This window comes from Schistocerca cancellata, chromosome 5 (assembly GCF_023864275.1).
Source record: "Schistocerca cancellata isolate TAMUIC-IGC-003103 chromosome 5, iqSchCanc2.1, whole genome shotgun sequence".
Taxonomy (NCBI): Eukaryota; Metazoa; Arthropoda; class Insecta; order Orthoptera; family Acrididae; genus Schistocerca; species Schistocerca cancellata.
Window position 1 is genome coordinate 596,374,322 of NC_064630.1, and position 20,956 is coordinate 596,395,277.

A 20,956-nucleotide genomic window follows, 5' to 3' on the forward strand; every position below is an offset into this window, starting at 1 on the left:
AATAATTAACAAAAGTTACACAATATGTAAGCGTCTGTACATACATCTGTTGTGTGACCGCGACGCAGGCTCGCGCGCGCGCGCGTGTGCCTGTGTGTGTGTGTGTGTGTGTGTGTGTGTGTGTGTGTGCGAACAAAACAAAAAGCATTTTAGTAACTGATTCGCGAGAAGACGAACTGGCCCGGGATTCAGAGATTCAGAGTCATTATTAGCATTTCTTATGTGACTCATTGTTTCTCTCAACTTTGGCAATGACTTTATCATGCCAAACACGCCAAACTGCACTGTGGTCAGAAGACACACTGAATAATACGTCCTCTTGCAAGTCAGTTCAAAAATCGGAATATCCAGTGAAATCTCACTAAAATACTCTCCTGCCAAAGTTCTGCGTTCAAAATGAAGCAGGCGCGCTTCCACGGGTGCGAAGCTTCTTGCACCCGTTATACGTACGTAGACTGCCAGCAGTGTTAAGAACCTAATCACCGACAAGATATACACAGTACACTAATAATGCGACTATGTCATTGTTTTCCACATATACTTCACATCACTGATTCTGTGGAGAGCCTCATTTCTCATCAATCCACCTCATTTTCAATCGTCGATACCCTCACATCTCCTTCAGTTTACTCTCAATCCACAATGTGTGCTCATTGGACTGCTATTTTCATTCAACAGGTTCTGCAGTACTACCTCTTTCATTGAGGATATGAATGTCATCAGCAAAATCTTATCACTGTTATCCTTTAACAATGAATGTGGTACGGTTGCCACGTAAGAGCAAGAATTCTTGTATCGTGAGGAGAGTGAATCACATGTGTGGTATCATGAATCCATACCACCCCACGGGCGTTGGATAGTTGGCAATGCAACTGCAAGTTGCTGTCAGCCACCGGTAGCGGTCAAGACGGATCTGTTTTTTTTTTTTTTTCCTTTATTGGGTTTCGATTCCCCCTAAAGGGAGCGGGCTGGCAGCAGCTTATTACGCCGCTATTCAGCCTACAGAATTTGTTTTAAAATGATGAAGATAATAAAAAATAATAACAGTTGGCGATAAAATCGGTGACTTAAAGGTAAAAATGGCAGAAAATTCTGGAGAATAAAACATAAAACACAGGGGCGATGAAGCTAATAAAACACACAGGAAGCAGAAAAACAATAGACAGACAATTAAAAAAACATGGCGACAGTCTGGGTTCTGTTCGCAAGAGATATAAAAAGCACACCCAGCGACAGCATGATTTCTGTTCGCAACACTGTGGAAGGACGCACAACACCAAACACTCACTTAAACACTGCGCTAAAAGTTGGCACAAATACGACATACCACACCCGAGAGCAGGTGGGGGGAAACTGGTCAGATGACGGGAAAAAGGGGGGGGGGGGAAGGAGAGGAAAAGTGAAGGGGGAGGGGGGAAAGGAGCCAATGGAAGAGGAGGATCCATAAGAGGGGTGGGGGGTGCTGAGCAGACGTGCCAGGGATTGGGAAGGCAGAGGAGGGGAGTACAAAAGGACTCGGGGGGGGGGGGGGGGGAGAAAGGAGATGATAGGCGGGGAGAAAACACAGGATGGAAGGGGGGAGGAAGAGGGAGCCCAGGGAAAGGACAGAGGAAAGGAGGGGGGTTGAGGATCAGAGTTGATACGAAGGATAAATGGAGGGAGAGAGGGCATCATCCGGGAGGGGGAGCTGATGGAAGCCACCTTGGGAAAGGAGATGTAGGGTGTAGAGATGGAGGGTAGGGGGGACACAACGGTGAAGACGTGGCAGGGGGTGGGGATGGGAGAGGAGAGGAGCAACCAGGGGGTGAGGGGGTTCAAGACGGCGGGAGGTGTAGAGGATGCGGATATGTTCGAGGAATAGGAGCAGATGGGGGAAAGGAATGAGATCATAGAGGATCCGCGTGGGGGACGGGAGGCGTATACGGAAGGCGAGGCGGAGTGCTAGACGCTCAAGGATTTGGAGGGACTTATAGAATTTGGGGGGGGGGGGGGGCAGATATCCAGGCAGGACTGGCATAACAGAGGATGGGACAGATTAAGGATTGGTAGGTGTGGAGGATGGTAGAGGGGTGCAACCCCCACGTCCGGCCAGAGAGGAGTTTGAGGAGTCGGAGGCCAGGATCTGGCGGATCCAATGGTGTGCGCGCACTGAGCCATTCCTCCCACAGCTCCGTAACACGAGCGCCCTCTGCCGCCGTGATACAGGACGGCCTGTGGCAGCCAGTTACCCCACTCGTGTTTGGAGTGTCTTCGCTATGTGATGGTACGCAGGGGCAGCCTAGTCGTGGCTCCATCATTCATGCTTAATTCAGTTCTTTTCATAACCGTTTGAGTTCACTTAATCACAGAACAGTACTGTAAAGTTTTATGCAGTCTACATATATTATAAATTAAATGTCCCCAACGCCCTTTTCTGTCTGTACGTGAAGACTAATGTCAGGAACTGCTGCAGGGATTTTGATACGGTTTTCATTAAGAGAAAGACTGATTTACAAGGAGAGTTTGTGTATGTAATTTATTACCGCTACGCTGGAGAAATCAACCGGCCATGGAACTTGGTGCTACCTGAGAGAAACCAGGCGGGTCACAAAATAAATAATGAATCTTAAATAGTATCTTATAGGCTTTTAATTTTGGAAATTGCTCCGAAAAGCTGTTTTTGGGCATTAGTTGTTGGAAAATTTTTGCCTGATAGAGCCTGCACCACTACCGCAGATACACGTCTGGGACATGTTTCATTAGATTCAGCAGATCAATAACAACCAAATAAATGAAGATCGTGCTTTACTTTAACCTCCTACACTTTTTCGATGGATTCAGATTAGCGAAGTTGCTAAATTTCAGGCAAAATATGTTATTAGCCGTAACTCCGTAACTAATCATTTGCAGACCTATGTTTATATGAACTTTTTCTTTAGTTTTACTTGTAGAATAACATATTAAAGTATTTGTATATCTTCGTGAATCACCCTGTACATAGCATACGTTCGGTCCGATACTCGTGCTAGTGGCACCTCATACACTTGTCTCGTAATACCGACCCATCTCTACAGTTCAAATTTGGAAATTTGTGCTATGTCCAATGGGACCAAACTGCTGAGGTCATCGTTCTCTAAGCTTACACACTACTTAATCTAACTTACGCCAATGACGACGCACACACGCCCATGTCCTAGGGAGGAGTCGATCCTCAGACGGGGGCAGCCGCACGATCTTGCCAACATCACCTGTAGAGGCATCTCTACTGATGCGAAACCGGCATATAAAAGTACTGTGACTACTAATGCAGAGACCGAGCGGGGTGGCGCAGTGGTTAGACACTGGACTCGCATTCGGGAGGACGACGGTTCAATCCCGCGTCCGGCCATCCTGATTTAGGTTTTCCGTGATTTCCCTAAATCCCTCCAGGCAAATGCCGGGATGGTTCCTCTGAAAGGGCACGGCCGACTTCCTTCCCAATCCTTCCTTAATCCGATGAGACCGATGACCACGCTGTCTGGTCTCCTTTCCCAAACCAACCAACCAACCTACTAATGCAGAAGATTATATTCACCTTGTACAATTTTTGCAGCGATTGCCCAACTTGTAGAAAAATAATACGTTCAGAATCTACTAAACTTCATTGGTCTGTACCTTCCCCGCTCTCACTCTTCGGTTCTTAATTCATTGCTAGCGACGAAAAACCTGTAGTCGGATGATGACGATATTTAGTTTGTGGCGTGCTCGACTGCGTGATTATCAGCGCCGGTACAAATTCCCAATCTCTCCACCGTCCAGTCTCGCCACTTTCCCGGGCAGAGAAAATCCCCGACCCGGCCGGGAAACGAACCCGGGATCCCGTGATCACGAGACAGCAACGCTAGCCACTAGACCACTGCCTGCTCCTGACCTATAATGGACGAAGTAAATCTTGGACAGAAGATCTATAGGTCAGTGATGTTAGAGAACAATGACAGTTAGTGAACCTCTAAAAAAATGGTTCAAATGGCTCTAAGCACTACGGGACTTAACATCAGAGCTCATCAGTCCCCTAGTACATAGAACTACTAAAATCTAACTAATCTAAGGATATTACACACATCCATGCCCAAGGCAGGATTCGAACCTGCGACCGTAGCAGTCGCACGGTTCCAGACTGAAGCGCCTAGAACCGCTCGGCCACACTGGCCGGCAGGTAAACCTCTCAAAGTCACTTATTCCATACTTCCACAGTCTGGGTTAATAGCGGATGATCTTTAAATGGACGTCTCCTGTTGACAGAATGACAGAGTCGTAAGACTGACGGCGCGAAACTTCGTCGTCGAGGTCTCTCATTGTTACACTAATTGGTGCCGCAGCTCCGCCACGCTCGCCAGCAGTGCAGCACCCGTTGCGCAGCAGACTCACCGGCAGGACGTCGCAGGAGTAGAGCGCGTGGTCGGCGCTGCAGCCCGCCTCCTGCAGCAGCAGCGGCGGCAGCGGCGGGGGCGGCAGCTGGAACTGCGGGGGCGGGCCGGGGCACGCGCAGTCGTACTCCGCCTCCAGCATCTGCCGACACACGTCACACAGACCTGTCGTCACACGCCTCGCTATCACGACACTCACGCTCCATGTCTAAATTTACAATAAATACCTGGCAATACACTGTGTTACTAGTTTCCACAAGACTAAGCTGCCGTCTTCAGATCCCCAGTGTACAGCATGATTTCATAAGCTGTACTCTATAGATCTGAAGATGGCAGCTAGACAAGATGGAAACTAGTAATCCAGTGTACCTGCACGCGATCAAGACAATATAAAACTTCATACCTGAAGCTTTCTTTGCCGTAATTTACTGCTGTTGCTGCAGACAACCAACGATACTTGGCAATAGTAAGTGAGAGCTTCAAAAACTGTGCGAAACTTGGGTAAAGCTTCACAGGAGGCTGTCTACGTTCTAACCGCGAACGGCGTGTTGGTAGCGTATGTCGCGGGCAGTCGTAGGACGTGGAACAGCCCTTCTGTCTACTCAATGGCGTAACGACATTTTTGTTTCGATCGTGGGAGAAATACCAAGTGTTTAACATACCCGTAACAACAGCCTTAACACGGTCCTAGAGTGCGGACTGATGACCTCGATGTTTAGCCCCCATCAAACCCCAAATCCAAACTAAAAAAAAAAAAAAAAACCTAGAGTGCAAGCTAACCAAGTATTCGGGGAAAAGGTAATAAATAAAACTCTCATCCGTTATGGATTCAGAAACTGAGAGAGTAATGAAGAAAGCCGCGTGGGGTAGCCGCGCGGTCTGGGGCGTCTTGCCGTGATCCGCGCGGCTCCCGCCGTCGGAGGTTCGAGGTAATCCTCAAAACTTCGAAGACAGATGAACTGACTTATCAAAAGTGCATGTCGTCTGATGTTATCTAGAATTATAAGTAGAAGGTTAAAACGAAAGTTTTCTCCACATAACTGAAATATTCGTAGAGTGCCTGGATCTTCATGAAGTGTATGGTTTACAGTGAAAATGATCGGTTCCAGTTTTCAAACATTTATTCTTCCGTTCGTAACAGCTGATCAAATCCATTATGACACATTGCAAAGAGGCCGAGTTGTACAGTATGTCTTCGTAAAACAACTGACTGGATCACAAATCAAGAAAAATACATTTTCACAATTTTAAATCTTAGTGAAATAATATTCAATTAACTAACACAGGTTGCACTTCGAGATATCAGCTCAAACTGCCCGACCCAGCAGCCTCGCTGCTTCCCTGTTTATATATTCTAAATAATGGATGGTCACTTGGACTATTATTACTTAATAATGACAACATATTTTTAATCGTATTTTCAATTAAAAGTTCCAAAGCCAAGATGTTCTGATTACACAGATAAAACGTCTAAAATCACACAATTGAATAATATGTGAAATTTATCATGTAAAAATGTTTTTAAATGTGAAAATTCCATCTAAATATGAGTACAATAATGAACTACACAAAATTAATTAATACACGCTAATTACACAACGACACACATTCCTAACAATAATTGAAGCTAAGAGAGTAAAACGAAACAGTTTTGATTGACAGAATTTGTAACAGATGCCTAGAATTGTATAACTGGGAGTATATCTGGTTATAACAATACGAGTTTAATGAATAAAGTCATTAAGACGGAATGTTCTTTACAGTTTTCATCCTAAACTTTCGTTTTACACAATATGTGCCTTCATTTGCAAGCGACAGAATAACTTCTTGAATGAGTAAACTACATTTGTAAAAGTCCAATTATTTAAATTATTACAGTTGGTGATTAATACCGTATATCTTATTCTTACCATTTTCAGTAAAAGTCTTTCCCATTACTACAATGAATGCCACAGTTTGTTAAAATACATAGTCGTTTGTTTAATTTTGTAATAGTGTTTGCTAATTAGTCTCCAATTTAGTGTCATTTTTATGAAATTCACTTATCACCACAATACCAATCATTTTAAAGTTAGGTATTGTAGTACACGATGTCACGGAATCGAAGTTTTCATTAAGTCTTTGTATATTAGGTATATTACACCACAAACCTGGATATTGCGCGATACGACCACCTGGACAAATTGAGGACAACGATGAGGCCTCTTTCAAACACTGATAGATGCTGATAACGCTGTCTCCCACGAGTACGATTGATCTCCGTTTCCTTCACAGTAATGACTCAAAAGCTGACGTTGTTCATTCCGTACCACGTCTGATAACAATATTAAACATGAATAACGCTAATGCACTCTGGTGACCGTTGTACCTGTCACAGAATAGCAGCTCTAATCATTTACATACCCGCTGATGGTGCGTACTTGTACGAATTTACATTCACGTCCGACCATGTCTTCTGGCTGCTTCACTTTTTTCTGAGGTAGTGTACAATTTAAAAAAAAAACTTCTTGTAAGAATGTAAAAAATGACATAATCTGAAAAGTTATTTTAAAATGTTAATCAGTTCTTCTACCTTACCTTGGCATAAAAACTGCATACTAAAGAGGAGAAAGCGAACAAACTACGCTTCGTTCCACTAATAATTTCTCATAACCAACCTATTTTCGAGTATTGATGAAGTGAATGTGAGCAGAACAAAGTTTGTTTGGTTTTCAGTCGCAAACAGATTTAAAGAAATAAAGATAGATGTATCTAGTATCTTTAACTTCATTTACTTGTATAACTACTGATCATTTGATGTTTCCCCCTTTATTCTCTATTCACACAATCTTTGAAGTATATATATATATATATATATATATATATGAAAGAACAGATACCATCTGCGACCATACAGCTCGTTAGGAGATCACGAGTTCGAGTCCCGGTCGGGGCACACGTTTTCAACTGTCCCCGTTGACTTATATAAACGCCCTGCATGCAGCTACGGCTATTCATTGTAATTTCAATCTCCAAAGTGTTTTGAGGGCTATTAGTATGGCAAAAGCTTGCGCCTTCTGCGTATCACTTACTGGCACAACTTTTGAATAACGCTATCACTTCTCAAATGGTTCAAATGGCTCTGAGCACTATGGGAGGTCATCAGTCCCCTAGACTTAGAACTACTTAAGCCTAACTAACCTAAGGACATCACACACATCCGTGCCCGAGGCAGGATTCGAACCTGCGACCGTAGCAGCAGTGCGGTTGCGGACTGAAGCGCCTAGAACCACTAGGCAACAGCGGCCGGCTAACTTACCAAAAATCATGCCATATCACAGTCAGTTGCTATGAAAAATTTAATTACTACTACCACTTTTGATTGTTGCTGTTCATCATTAGGTGTAATAGCCGCCTTAATTACTTATTGATACATCTTTTGAGTAATGCTATAAAATCGTGTCATACCAGAGTCAGCTGCTATGAAAATCTCTATTACTACTGCCAGTTTGATTGTTACTTATCAGCATCAGGTGTATTAATTGCTTTATTATAGTACCTGTGGGGATATTTCCATCATCTTCCATGTCACTCTCTGAAGTCTTGCTAGCTACCTGAACATCACGGTGAAGCATACATTTATCCGGAATAGGTTTAATTCCTTACCACTCCGTTTTTCTCTGTCTTTTTTAAAGGGGGATCCTTTAGTACCATATTTAGAAGAAAGACGACTTTTCCGTATTTGCCACAGAAGCGTAGGTTTTATTAAGTTCTGACATGTATTATACGATGCTCACCTTTCTCGCTTTATCCTCAAAAACTTGTTGCAGATTGCAGCACGTTTTTCCTTTGCCTCCCTTTAAAAATCTGAAAGAACGGCTCTCCGTAGGCGCCCGAGAGCTCTTCATATTGCGTCTGTTGACTGACTCGCAAAGAGGCGGCTGAAAATTGCGACAAACGGGTCTTACAGCAGCTTGGCAGCAGGCAAGAAGCAAAAGAACTTCAAGAGCTAAGATTTATTACAAATGACAAATTCTATTCACTGTGTCGCAGTATCCAGAACAAAAACTCTCTACGAATATGAACGGTCCGTTTGTGCTTCTAAACAGTCTAACACACTTGATCACTGGGATGTTAAATTTTATTGGGTTCACCAAATAGAGTTTGCTTGTGTAGCGTAAAATAAGGTTTAGTTACAACATTTCAGGATTGATACAGAAGGAAAAAATTCATGTTTCAAAAATATTGCAGGCATTTGACTAACTACAATAACAAAGCCAATGCGGTTGTATCTGGACATGGCAAGGCTGTGGCCATCACAAAATTGTTCGAAATAGGTAGGTTTTATCGTGTAACTAGCCTTCTAGTAGCTACAACCATTAAGGTCGTCTACTGGAGAGGCATTGTCCTTTCTTTAGGTAACTGGGAGAACTTTAGCTTACTTTTACTACGTTTGTATGTGTATCTCGTATTCACTTCCTGTGTGTGGTATGGCATCCGAGTCAGAATCTGTGTTTATAGCTGTGCCGTTTACTATGTATTGATCATCTGTCAGATGTGCAGCCAGTATTATTCTAGCATCTGGTCTCTCCAATTTGTATGCCGCATGTAGTGCTCGCGATGCTTCGTCGGCGGCGTTGTTCGTAGAGTTTCAATTGTCCTGTGTTCGCATTAACTCCCCTATGTCGTGGTTCCCTAACCTCAGTCTTACACTGATACACCTACCTAATAACGTGTAGTGCCTTGCCGGCCGCGGTGGCCGTGCGGTTCTAGCGCTGCAGTCCGGAACCGCGGGGCTGCTACGGTCGGAGGTTCAAATCCTGCCTCGGGCATGGATGTGTGTGATGTCCTTAGGTTAGTTAGGTTTAAGTAGTTCTAAGTTCTAGGGGACTGATGACCTAAGATGTTAAGTCCCATAGTGCTCAGAGCCATTTTTTTGTGGTGCCTTCGAGAGCACCCAGAAGTGCCGCAACACGACATGGCAGGGACTCGACTAATGTCTAAATAGTGCTGGAGGAAATTGACCCCATGAATCCTGTAGGGCTATCCATAAATCTGTAAGAGTGCGAGGGGGTGAAGATCTCTTCTGAACAGCACGTTGCAAGGCATCTCAGATATGCTCAATAATGTTCACGTCTGGGGAGTTTGGTGGCCAGCGGATGTGTTTAAACTCTCAGAACAATGTTCCTGGACCCACTATGTAACAATTCTGGACGTGTGGGGTGTAGCATTGTCCTGCTGGAATTTCCCAAGTCCGTCGGAATGCACAATGGACATCAACGGATGCAGGTGGTGAGACAGGATATTTGCGTAAGTTTCACCTGTCAGTGCCGTATCTAGACGTATCAGGAGCCGCATATCACTCCAACTGCACATGCTCCACCAGCTTGAACATTCGCCTGCTGACATGCAGGGTCCATGGATTCACAAGGTTGTCTCCATACCCGTACACGTCCATCCGCTCGATAGGAAATGAAACGAGACTCGTCCGACAAGGCAACATGTTTCGACTCTGTAAGCTCATATCGCCGGCCGGAGTGGCCGTGCGGTTCTAGGCGCAACAGTCTGGAACTGCGCGACCGCTATGGTCGCAGGTTCGAATCCTGCCTCGGGCATGGATGTGTGATGTCCTTAGGTTACTTAGGTTTAAGTAGTTCTAAGTTCTAAGGAACTGATGACCTCAGAAGTTAAGTACCATAGTGCTCAGAGCCATTTTTTTTTTTTTGTAAGCCCATATCGATGACGTTTCGTTAAATGCTTCGCACGCATACACTTGTCGATGGCCCGGCAATGAAATCTGCAGCAATTTGCAGAAGAGTTGCAATGCTATGCCGTTGAACGATTCTCTTCATTCGTTGTTAGTCCTGTTCTTGCAGGACCTTTTTCCGGCCGCAGCGATGTCGGAGATTTGGTGTTTTACCGGATTCGTGATATTCACGGTACACTCGTGAAATGGTCGTACTTCGTCGTCACCTCGGAGATGGTGTGTCCCTTCGCTCTTGCGCTGATCATCGCACAACGCTCAAACGCACTTAAATCGTGACAACTTGTCATTGTGGCAGCAGTAACCGATCTAACAGCTGCACGAGACAGTTTTCTTCTTTGGCGCTTCAGTGTATGTCCTAGGGCGCCGCCATAGAGTAAATATCTCTAGAGTGAGCATTGCGTTCTGCGCATGTTGTCAACAAACCAGGATTGTCACGTGTTTTTGGGACTTCGCTGTGCGTGTGTGCTTTCTGCAGCGTTTGAAGTTTATAATATCAAGAGTTTTTTTTGTGTTTCACCGTTTGTTGATAGTGTAATAGCGATGGTGAAGTTCTGTTGTTGCTACGGATGCAAAGAAAAATATGTGAAAGGAGGGATAGTAACTTTTCATTGGTACCTACCATGTAGCTCTAATTATAGAAATCATAATAGTAAGAGACACTGCATATGTTTAAAAATTTCGAGACGCATTATAATTAAGGCTTGATTCTATAGACCTATTTTGCTACGATTTTATGGCTATATAATAGATATTACGGCTCGTACAAAAGCTTACAAACAATCGCTTCCTCTCGTAAATTTGCTACTGGAACAGGAAAGGGAATGGTTAGTTGTTTCAGCAAATACTATCCCCCATGCATTTATCAGTGACTTGTCGATAATGTATATAGATTACTCAGTCTACTATTTATTTAATAAACTGGGAGCAAGTACGTAAAATGCGTTAAATAAACATTTCAAAATGTCACCAATAAGAACAATTGTGCTTTAGGTCACAAAAACGAGAAAAAAAATGGTTCAAATGGCTCTGAGCACTATGGGACTCAACTGCTGTGGTCATAAGTCCCCTAGAACTTAGAACTACTTAAACCTAACTAACCTAAGGACAGCACACAACACCCAGCCATCACGAGGCAGAGAAAATCCCTGACCCCGCCGGGAATCGAACCCGGGAACCCGGGCGTGGGAAGCGAGAACGCTACCGCACGACCACGAGATGCGGGAAAACGAGAAAATCAATACGCAGAAATGGCAGAAAAAAGGGCGAATTAGCAGGGATATAATCGCTAATGTGTGGCAAATTCAGTGTTTTTCGGACACTTGCAAAAGTACTAGCGTAGTGTCAAGTCGTTTTGCAAGACTATCACTGCAGAGATGTACGCCAGGCTCTGTAATACTATAAAGTGCCGTATCATACCGAAAACTACGAAAAATCGAGTGCATCTGAACTGTGACACCTATCGCAAAGAAGCAGGATGTAATATCACTTGCCCTTAAAAGTTACGTAGCTGGTTTATTCCTGGTGTCAAATGAATACTGTTAAAATGTCTGTGCAACATATATAAATAATCCACGACACGTACGAAAAGAATCCGTCTGTACTAGGGATGTAGTGACATTCTAAATATACAGGGCGCTATACAGACAAACACACGGCGTCCGGAGAACACGTGACCAGGTCGGCAATGTATGTTGACAACACAAAATATGTCCTCTGAGTCTTTCGCGATGGCATATATGAATAAAACGTTCTGGATTTTCCAGCCGCGTCAATTCGAATAAAATGCTCGGGCTTTCGATGGCCATCTCCACCATCGTCGTCAGGAGTTCACTGACTGCCGGGGCTGTTACGGTCTCTCGCTTATATAGGCATGATGACATCATCAGCAGCCAATCAGTTCGATCCAATGTGGCGCGCGCACGTAAATCGACCCGGGCAGCTGGTAGCAGCACCGGTGCTTCTACATATTGGGACTCCGTTATAAGGAAGCGGCCGAGATTCGCTTAAACAAGAACAATTTCAACAGAGACCAGGGATACACACTCAACAGGGCATGGGGACGGGCGTTGGACATCGAAAGAAAGCAGAGACAGATGCGCGTCGCGGGAGCGGTAGTTTCAAAGGTGGCGCCTCCGCCTGGCGCCACCTGACGTCACCGGTGCTGCTACGAGCTGCCCGGGTCTACTTACGCGCGCGCGCCACATTGGATCGATCTGACTGGCTGCTGCTGATGTCATCATGCCTATATTAGCGAGAGACCGTAGCAGCCCCCCTCCACCACACCTACAAATCCTTAATCCGTCCCATCCTCTGTTAAGCCAGTCCTGCCTGGATATCTGCCCCCCCCCCCCCCCCAAATTCTACAAGTCCCTCAAGATCCTTGAGCGTCATGCACTCCGCCTCGCCTTCCGTATATGCCTCCCGTCCCCCACGCGGATCCTCTATGATCTCATTCCTTTCCCCCATCTGCTCCTATTCCTCGAACATATCCGCATCCTCTACACCTCCCGCCGTCTTGAACCCCCTCACCCCCTGGTTGCTCCTCTCCTCTCCCATCCCCGCCCCCTGCCACGTCTTCACTGTTGTGTCCCCCCTGCTCTCCATCTCTACACCCTACATCTCCTTTCCCAAGGTGGCTTCCATCAACACCCCCTCCCAGATGATGCCCTCTCTCCCTCCATTTATCCCTCCTATGAAGTCTGATCCTCACTCCCCCTCCTTTCCTCTGTCCTTTTCCTGGGCTCCCTTCCCCCCCCTTCCATCCTCTTTTTTCCCCACCTCCCCTCGCTCTGCCCCCTTCTTTCCCCCGAGTCCCTTTGCATTTCCATCCTCTGCCTCCACTCATTCCCTCTCGCGTCTGCCCTGCCCCTCTCCCCCTTTATTAGTCCTCTCCCTCATTGGTTCCACCCCTTGGTTCCTTCTCCAGGTCTCCCCCCCCCCCCATCTGCCTTTGGCTCGGGAGTGTCATCTTTGTGCCGACCTTTTCGTCCAGTGTTTTACAGTGAGTGTTTTACAGTGAGTGTTCCGTGTTGTGTTTCTTGGGAAGTGTTGCGAACGGCCATCATACTGTCGCTGGGTGTGCTTTTTATCTCTTGCGAACAGAAACCAGACTGTCGCCGTGTTTTTTAATTGTATATGTACTATGTTACTCGTCTGATTCCTGTGTCTTTTATTAGCATTGCACACCCCTTTTCCTTTCTGTTTTAACTTTCCGCATTTTTCCGCCATTTTACTCTTTACGTCACCGTTTTATCGCCTGTTTTTCTTGTTTCTTTTCTTCTTCCGTTTTTACAATAAAAGTCTGTAGGCTGTAGAGCAGCGTACTAAGCTGCTGCCAGCCCGCCCCCTTTGAGGGGTATTGAAAATCAATAAAGGAAAAAAAAACAGACCCCCTTCCCCCAAATTCTACAAGTCCCTCCAGATCCTTGAGCGTCATGCACTCCGCCTCGCCTTCCGATTACGCCTCCCGTCCCCCAAGCGGATCCTCTATGACCTCATTCCTTTCCATCTGCTCCTATTCCTCGAACATATCCGCATACTCTACACCTCCCGCCACCTTGATCCCCCTCACCCCCTGGTTGCACCTCTCCTCTCCCATCCTCGCCGCCTGCCACGTCTTCACTGTTGTGTCCCCCCTACCCTCCATCTCTACACCCTTCATCTCCTTTCCCAAGGTGGTTTCTATCAACTCCCCCTCCCAGATGATGCCCTCTCTCCCTCCATTTATCCCTCCTATCAACTCTGATCCTACTCCCCCTCCCTTCCTCTGTCCTTTTCCAGGGCTCCCTCTCCAACCCCTTCCATCCTCTTTTCTCCGCACCTACCCTCTCTCTGCCACCCCTTCGCTCTCCTGAGTCCTTTTGCATTTCCCTCCTCTGCCTTTTCCCATTCCCTCTCGCATCTGCCCTGCCCCTCTGCCCCCTTATGAGTCCTCTCCCTCCTTTGGTTCCCCCCCTTTTCGTTTTTTCCTCTCCTCCCTCCTTGTTTTCCCCCTCATCTGTCCAGGTCCCCCCCCCCCCCCATCTGCCCTTGGCTAGGTAGTGTCATCTTTGTGCCGACATTTTCGTGCAGTGTTTTATAGTGAGCGTTCAGTATTGTGTGTCTTTTGGGAAGTGTTGCGAACAGACATCATACTGTCGCTGGGTGTGATTTTTATCTCTTGCGAACAGAAACCAGACTGTCGCCATGTTTTTTTTAATTGTGTGTCTCAGACTGTCGCCATGTTTTTTTTTTTAATTGTGTGTCTACTATGTTACTTGTCTGATTCCTGTGTATTTTATTAGCATTGCGAACCCCTTTGCTTTATGTTTTAACTTTCCACAATTTTCCGCCGTTTTACAATTTCACCATTTTATCGCCTGCTTTTATTGTTTCTTTTCTTCTTGCGTTTTTAAAAAGTCTGTAGGCTGTAGAGCAGCGTACTAAGCTGCTGCCAGCCCGCACCCTTAGGGGGGAATCGAAATTTAATAAAGGAAAAGAAAAAAAAAACTGCCCCGGCAGTCAGTGAACTCCTGACGACGATGGCGGAGATGGCCATCGAAAGCTCGAGCATTTTATTCGAACTGACGCGGCTGGAAAACCGAGAACGTTTTATTCATAACACAAAATCTGTTCTGCGCATATGAATGCTCACGCCAGAGATATATACTCTACGGGCGCCGCAGCAGAGCACTACGTGTTCAGGTGCCATTCTCACCACAGGCGTTAGTGCGAGTGTGTTCAGACGATACTGTGAAGTGCTACCGGCAGCATCGTGCCGCGGTGTGGGAACTGGAGAGTGCCGGAGAGGTGACCGCCGTCGCCGAGACGCGCCGCCGGCTGTCTCGGCGGCGGCGCCAGGCGACACAGAACGGCAAACGGCGGTGCCCGCGGCGGCGCGGCGCGGCGCGGCTCGGCTCGGCTCGGCTCGGCGTGTCCAATGTGGGCGGAACAGCGGCAGGGCCGCGGCCCGTGAAATGGCCTCTCGTGGGTGGCCGCGCTGCGACGGGACGCGGCGGGTGGCGGCCGGGCCGGCCGGCCTCGTAAAGCGGGCGGCCGGCGCCGTTTCCGGGCTCCGCCGCTCTGCCTCCCCGCACTCTGATAAGCAAACGACCCGGCCCGTTCCCCGAGAACGGCCCTGCGGGACGAATTCCTCAAGCCGCGTCGCTACTGGCCGCGTGTCCGCCCGGGGTACGCCCTTGACTGCCGCGTCATCTCCGCCCGCAACCAGCCGGTTTGTAACTCGGACGTCAGGGAGGTCAATCTGAGCCGTTATCGCCGTTTTTGCGTGAATATTTAAGTCCCGATACCAACGTTCAGTATTAAAAAAAAAACTGTACAAGTTACTACACTCCGTATCGTTTTAAGCCTCGAAGACACGGAATGGACAGTGTACTGAAAACAGCCTGCTGTTTCCAGAATGAAATTTTCACTCTGCAGCGAAGTGTGCGCTGATATGAAACTTCCTGGCAGATTAAAACTGTGTTCTGGACCGAGACTCGAACTCGGGTTCTGGAAACATCCCCCAGGCTGTGGCTAAGCCATATCTCCGCAATATCCTTTCTTTCAGGAGTGCTAGTTCTGCAGGGTTCGCAGGAGAGCTTCTGTAAAGTTTGGAAGGTAGGAGACGAGATACTGCCAGAAGTAGAGCTGTGAGTACCGGGCGTGAGTCGTGCTTCGGTAGCTCAAATGGTAGAACACTTGCCCGCGAAAGGCAAAGGTCCCAAATTCGAGTCTCGGTCGGCACACAGTTTTCATCTGCCAGGAAGTCTCATATCAGCGCACACTCCGCTGCAGAGTGAAAATCTCATTCTGGAAACATCCCCCAGGCTGTGGCTAAGCCATATCTCCGCAATATCCTTTCTTTCAGGAGTGCTAGTTCTGCAGGGTTCGCAGGAGTGCTTCTGTAAAGTTTGGAAGGTAGGAGACGAGGTATTGGCAGAAGTGGAGCTGTGAGTACCGGGCGTCAGTCGTGCTTCGATAGCTCAGATGGTAGAGCACTTGCCCACGAAAGGCAAAGGTCCCGAGTTCGAGTCTCGGTCCGGCACACAGTTTTAATCTGCCAGGAAGTTTCAGCCTGCTGTCGTTGTTGTTGTGGTCTTCAGTCCGGGGACTGGTTTGATGCAGTTCTCCATGCTACTCTACCCTGTGCAAGCTTCTTCATCTCCAGTACCTACTGCAACCTACATCCTTCAGTTCTGTTTAGTGTATTCATCTCTTGGTCTCCCTCTACGATTTTTACCCTCCACTCTGCCCTCCAATACTAAATTGGTGATCCCTTGATGCCTCAGAATATGCCCTACCAAGCCATCCCTTCTTCTAGTCAAGTTTTGCGCCAAATTTCTCTTCTTCCCAGTTCTATTCACACTTAATAAAAATTCACAAGGTTTCGTCTTCGCCGATACTGCAGATAGGCCGGTGACACACTTACATCGCCGGCCGGTGTGGCCGTGCGGTTCTAGACGCTTCAGTCTGGAACTGCGTGACCGCTACGGTCGCAGGTTCGAATCCTGCCTCGGGCATGGATGTGTGTGATGTCCTTAGGTTACTTAGGTTTAAGTAGTTCTAAGTTCTATGGGACTGATGACCACAGCTGTGAAGTCCCATAGTGCTCAGAGCCATTTGAAACGTTTGAACACTTCCATCAGCCACCTCAGTTGTACAAGAAACTCCGGCGTCTGTGAAATGTTTAGAGATAGAATCTTTATTACACCTCATAGCTAAGACTAACACGCTTCAAGACCCAGGCGATTTACATAAAAATCTTTAAGATCGTATCTGTTCACTTGTTGCTGTGGGAAGCGACACGACTTTGGAGAAAACCATCCTCCCCTCTGCGAAAACTTAAAAAAGTCAGTAATTGGCGGTTTCTTTTTGTTCAGAGATGCAGGTTTCTTAACTCTTGCGCTGGTTCAACATGAGTTTGTGCTATGATGTAGGAGGGGAGATTTAGCGCCTCTAAAGTCCTGTGATTGGCTCAAGATGGGGTGAAGGTGGAGTCGTTCGTGTACTTTGTGGGAAAACGGAATTTTTTTTTATCTGGAGAGGTGCAGAGCACTCGGGTTCTGGACTTTGGTCTGGAAGCAGCTTCTGGTTGAAGCTCTGGCATGTGTGGTTGGTGCTTGGGACCTGTCCCGAGACTGACTTCACTTACAAGCAGTTACACTGGAGAGCCTGTGGTGAAGTTCTTACTGTACCAACAGTGTGGCTTCAAGCGTCTCGGACTACTCGTTTGTCAAGCGCACTCTTATTCATTCTTCGTTTACCAGTCTCGACGTTCTTGTGCGCTCTGTTGTGTAAGTTGTATAAGTGAGCCAAATTGGTTCTTAGTATGACCAGTGAACATGTGTGTCACACACTGAAATCTACCGTGATTCCAGGGCTCTGGTAGAAAGTGAATTGTGGTCCGTCTGTCTGATCGCAAGACCACGCCTTTTTTCTTTGTTGTTTTGTGGCCGCGGTCGATTCACAGGTGCTGCCTCCATGTCTCGCCACCGCCACGCAATTCTCGCCAGCTGCAATTTACATCGCCACATGAAGCAAACAAGGTAACGTACTGTTGACTCAGCCTTGTCAGGGCGTACAGAGCTCAATCGCCACTTGCTCTCATCTGCACCTATATTGAGAAACTTCCGTAGATTAGACTATCAATGAAAGTCTGCTCAGCATCAGATCAATTGAGAATGCGTTTAAGCCGCCTGCTGTGGCCGAGCTGTTCTAGGCGCTTCAATCCGGAACCGCGTTGCTGCTACAGTCGCAGGTTCGAATCCTGCCTCGGGCGTGGATGTGTGTGATGTCCTTAGGTTAGTTAGGTTTAAGTAGTTCTAAGTCTAGGGGACTGATGACCTCAGATGTTAAGTCCCATAGTGCTCAGAGCCATTTGAGCCATTTTTAGAATGAGTTATCCACATTTTTAGGGCCAGAGTACATGACTCACTTCTGCCACCAAGGATCCTTGTCCATTGTTCTCTTAACCCAACTGTTAGTTGTTCACAATATTCAGTCAATAACTATAATTTATGTCTGTTTTTTCTTTTGAAAAATAAATGTTTTTAGTAAATTTTACTACATTCTCAATCATTTCATGCAGTGAGCACCACAGGTTTACTTTCGCACTTCTCCCCTCCCTTTGACGAATGCGCAATGATGTATGGAACGACGTCACTGGGGACAGGAATGGCTTTATGTAATGTTTTCGGGCGAATTCAGGTTCTGTTTGTTTGAAAATGATGGCCGCATTTCCTTTCGCCGTAGACAGATGAAGCGGCATCATAGTGATTGCATTCGCACAAGACATAAGCGCCAACTCAAGGCCTTTTGGTGTGGGGTGCTATTGGGCACAACCACAAATCCGAGCTTGTCCGTTTCCAAGGTACTATGGCCACTGTGACCCATGTGAATGACGTCCTTTGATGCGGAGCTATACGCTTTCTGCACAACACTCTAGACGCCGGCTTTCAGCAAGACAATGCACGACCACTTGTTGCTGGTGTCGTAGGATGTCGGCCTTTTGCCCTGCCCCGCCAGATCAGCAGACAGGTTGACAAATAAGGCTATGAGACGAGAGATAATCGTATTTTTTTACTCAATGATGTCTTTAAAATAGTCTGAGGAAGGCTGCTGTGCAGGTGGCACTGCGTACACCTCTGTTTCCGCGGTGTAGCCGAAGGAGGGGGGAACGTTTCGGCCATACGGAAAAGCGTGTAGCTCAGCAGGTGACAGCAAACTGGCCGTCCACTCAGAACGGAGGCGTGGACTTGCCCAGCGCTGAGAACGACAATGCGTTTTCGTGCAGGAGTCAAGTTATCTTGTGCGAGCTCTATCTCTGCAACCAAAAATGACAGCTGACCTTCTTTCTCTTTTTTGCATTGCGAAATTTATTTTAGAAATAACATCATTCGGCGTGAACCTTAGAGTAATCCCGCAAATGCAGATGTCCTGACTACAAGACAAGTGACATCAGAATACACAGTCCAATCGACCTTTTAGGGAAGGGAAGTGGTGTATTTGCCGGTATGTGGGGCAGGGGGGGGGGAGAGGGAGAAAGAGAAGGGCAGTGAGGGAGAGGGGAAGTTTGGTGGAGCAAATTTCGTTCCCAGTATAATTTTTACAATCTGCGGCAATGAATTTCTTGCTAAGGTCGTTTACGGGAATGAGAAGCACAAGGCCCCGGTAGAGGTCCGAGGCGAGATATCCCCCGACACGTAACGTGATCCGGAACTGGTTCAGCAGCCTAGCCTTGACCGCCGCACACGTTCCCCTGGCGCAGTCGCGATCGTTGACCCGCGGGGAAGCGCCAAGCCTGCGGCAATTTTCTACCGGCGATTTGGGCAGGTAGTGCGCGCCGGCGAGCGCGTGCTTAGCGGGTAGCGTTTACGCGGGCGCCGACGCTCCGCTTCCACGGCTTGCAAAAATTAATGTGCGCTCCCCCGGCGCGGGGCAGCGTTCTCCAGAGGCGCAAAAAGAGGTGGCCGCTCTCTCGCCATTGTAAATTCCACGCGCATCTCGGCCCGCCTTATTGGAAGTGTGTGTGGTGCTGCCGCTGCTGCTGCAGCTACGTAATGGCGGCCGGCGATTCCCGCTTTAGATAAACACGTGACGCGGTGGTACGGCCGCGGTCCTGCGCAGATTAAGACCGCAGCACGTTAGCCGGTCCGTCAGGGCGCCGTTAAAAACTGTTATTAATTCTTACGAGGTTAATTTATAACCGGAAAACAAAACAGAGGGGATGGCCGGCCGGCGGTCTGGTGATTACGCGGTGGCGGGCCGAGTTATTAAGTGGCCGGCGCCGGCCGCAGCAGCGGCCAATCCGGCGGGTCTTCCATAAATAATTGCCCGCCGCGGGCCTCGCTCGCTCTTTTCTGCAAGCTGGCTCACCTCAGCGGTGCAACATCTCTCCTCCTAGTCTTTCTACCTGGTGGTAATATCCAGTGAGGTAGAAACAGACTCAGGGTCCGGCGACAGTATTTGTTTAGTAGACAGTTCCGCTTGCGGCAGCTCCAGCTGTTACTCGAGAAAGCGATCCGTAAATTCGGCCGTATCGGGGACTGTCTTGGTCACGTGAGTAGATACAGCTACATTCCAGTTCAAAGTAGGAGGCCTTAATTGTAGTGCTGGCAGGAAAAGCTGGAAGTATGTCGTAAATCACGATATGTACCCTTATCTATTCCTCGGATTACAGTGCCATATGTGGCGAGACGAAGAAAATGCTTCAGACAAAATGTATGTAGATTTTGTCATAGAATTCTAATGTGCAATAAAAAACGAGGTTTCCATTGAAGATTTCAAAGTTGCCACCCACACACGGGGTGGGGTGTGGGTCGAGTGTGGCATCAGGATATTGCCACTTTAATACAGTTATCGCCGTTTCTCGCTTCCGATTTTCCATTGCTTCTTATCCATTCACTGTCTATTGTGCACATCTCTACTTTGCACCGCTTTATCTACATCCTGTCTCCATGTTCTCGCTTGTATACGTTTTCTTTTCCTTCCAGGAGTATCCATTGCCATACTCGTTTCGGACATATTGTACCACCCATCCTTTCAAGATGCCCATATCAAAGTAGCCTTTTTGTTTCATTTGTGTCTCTAATATGCATTTCAACTTCCATTATCTTAGTAGTGGTTTAGTATGTTACTACGCAAGTTTCTGTAACACACTTGTTATACTTCATATAAACGTATGGCCGAGGTCTAATGATTTATATTATCAATAATTTTGTAGGTTTCTGAAGATGACAAGTTAATTTTTTGAAATCGATAAAGCGATATAAAATATCTTTGTAGCTGGCGACTGAATTTTATTCTGACATACATACTACAGTTGCTGAAAAATAACAGCTAAGAA

At 47.0% G+C, this 20,956-nt stretch overlaps 1 protein-coding gene across 1 annotated transcript in view; it reads right to left on the bottom strand.

The window, feature by feature from the left end:
- The window catches only part of LOC126188001 (uncharacterized), a 154,927-nt gene that overhangs the window by 54,117 nt on the left and 79,854 nt on the right, over window positions 1-20,956 (bottom strand). Inside the window, exon 2 of the mRNA XM_049929410.1 lies at window positions 4,387-4,527. Within this exon, the coding sequence (XP_049785367.1) occupies window positions 4,387-4,527 (141 nt within the window). The remainder of the gene's footprint in view (window positions 1-4,386; window positions 4,528-20,956) is intronic.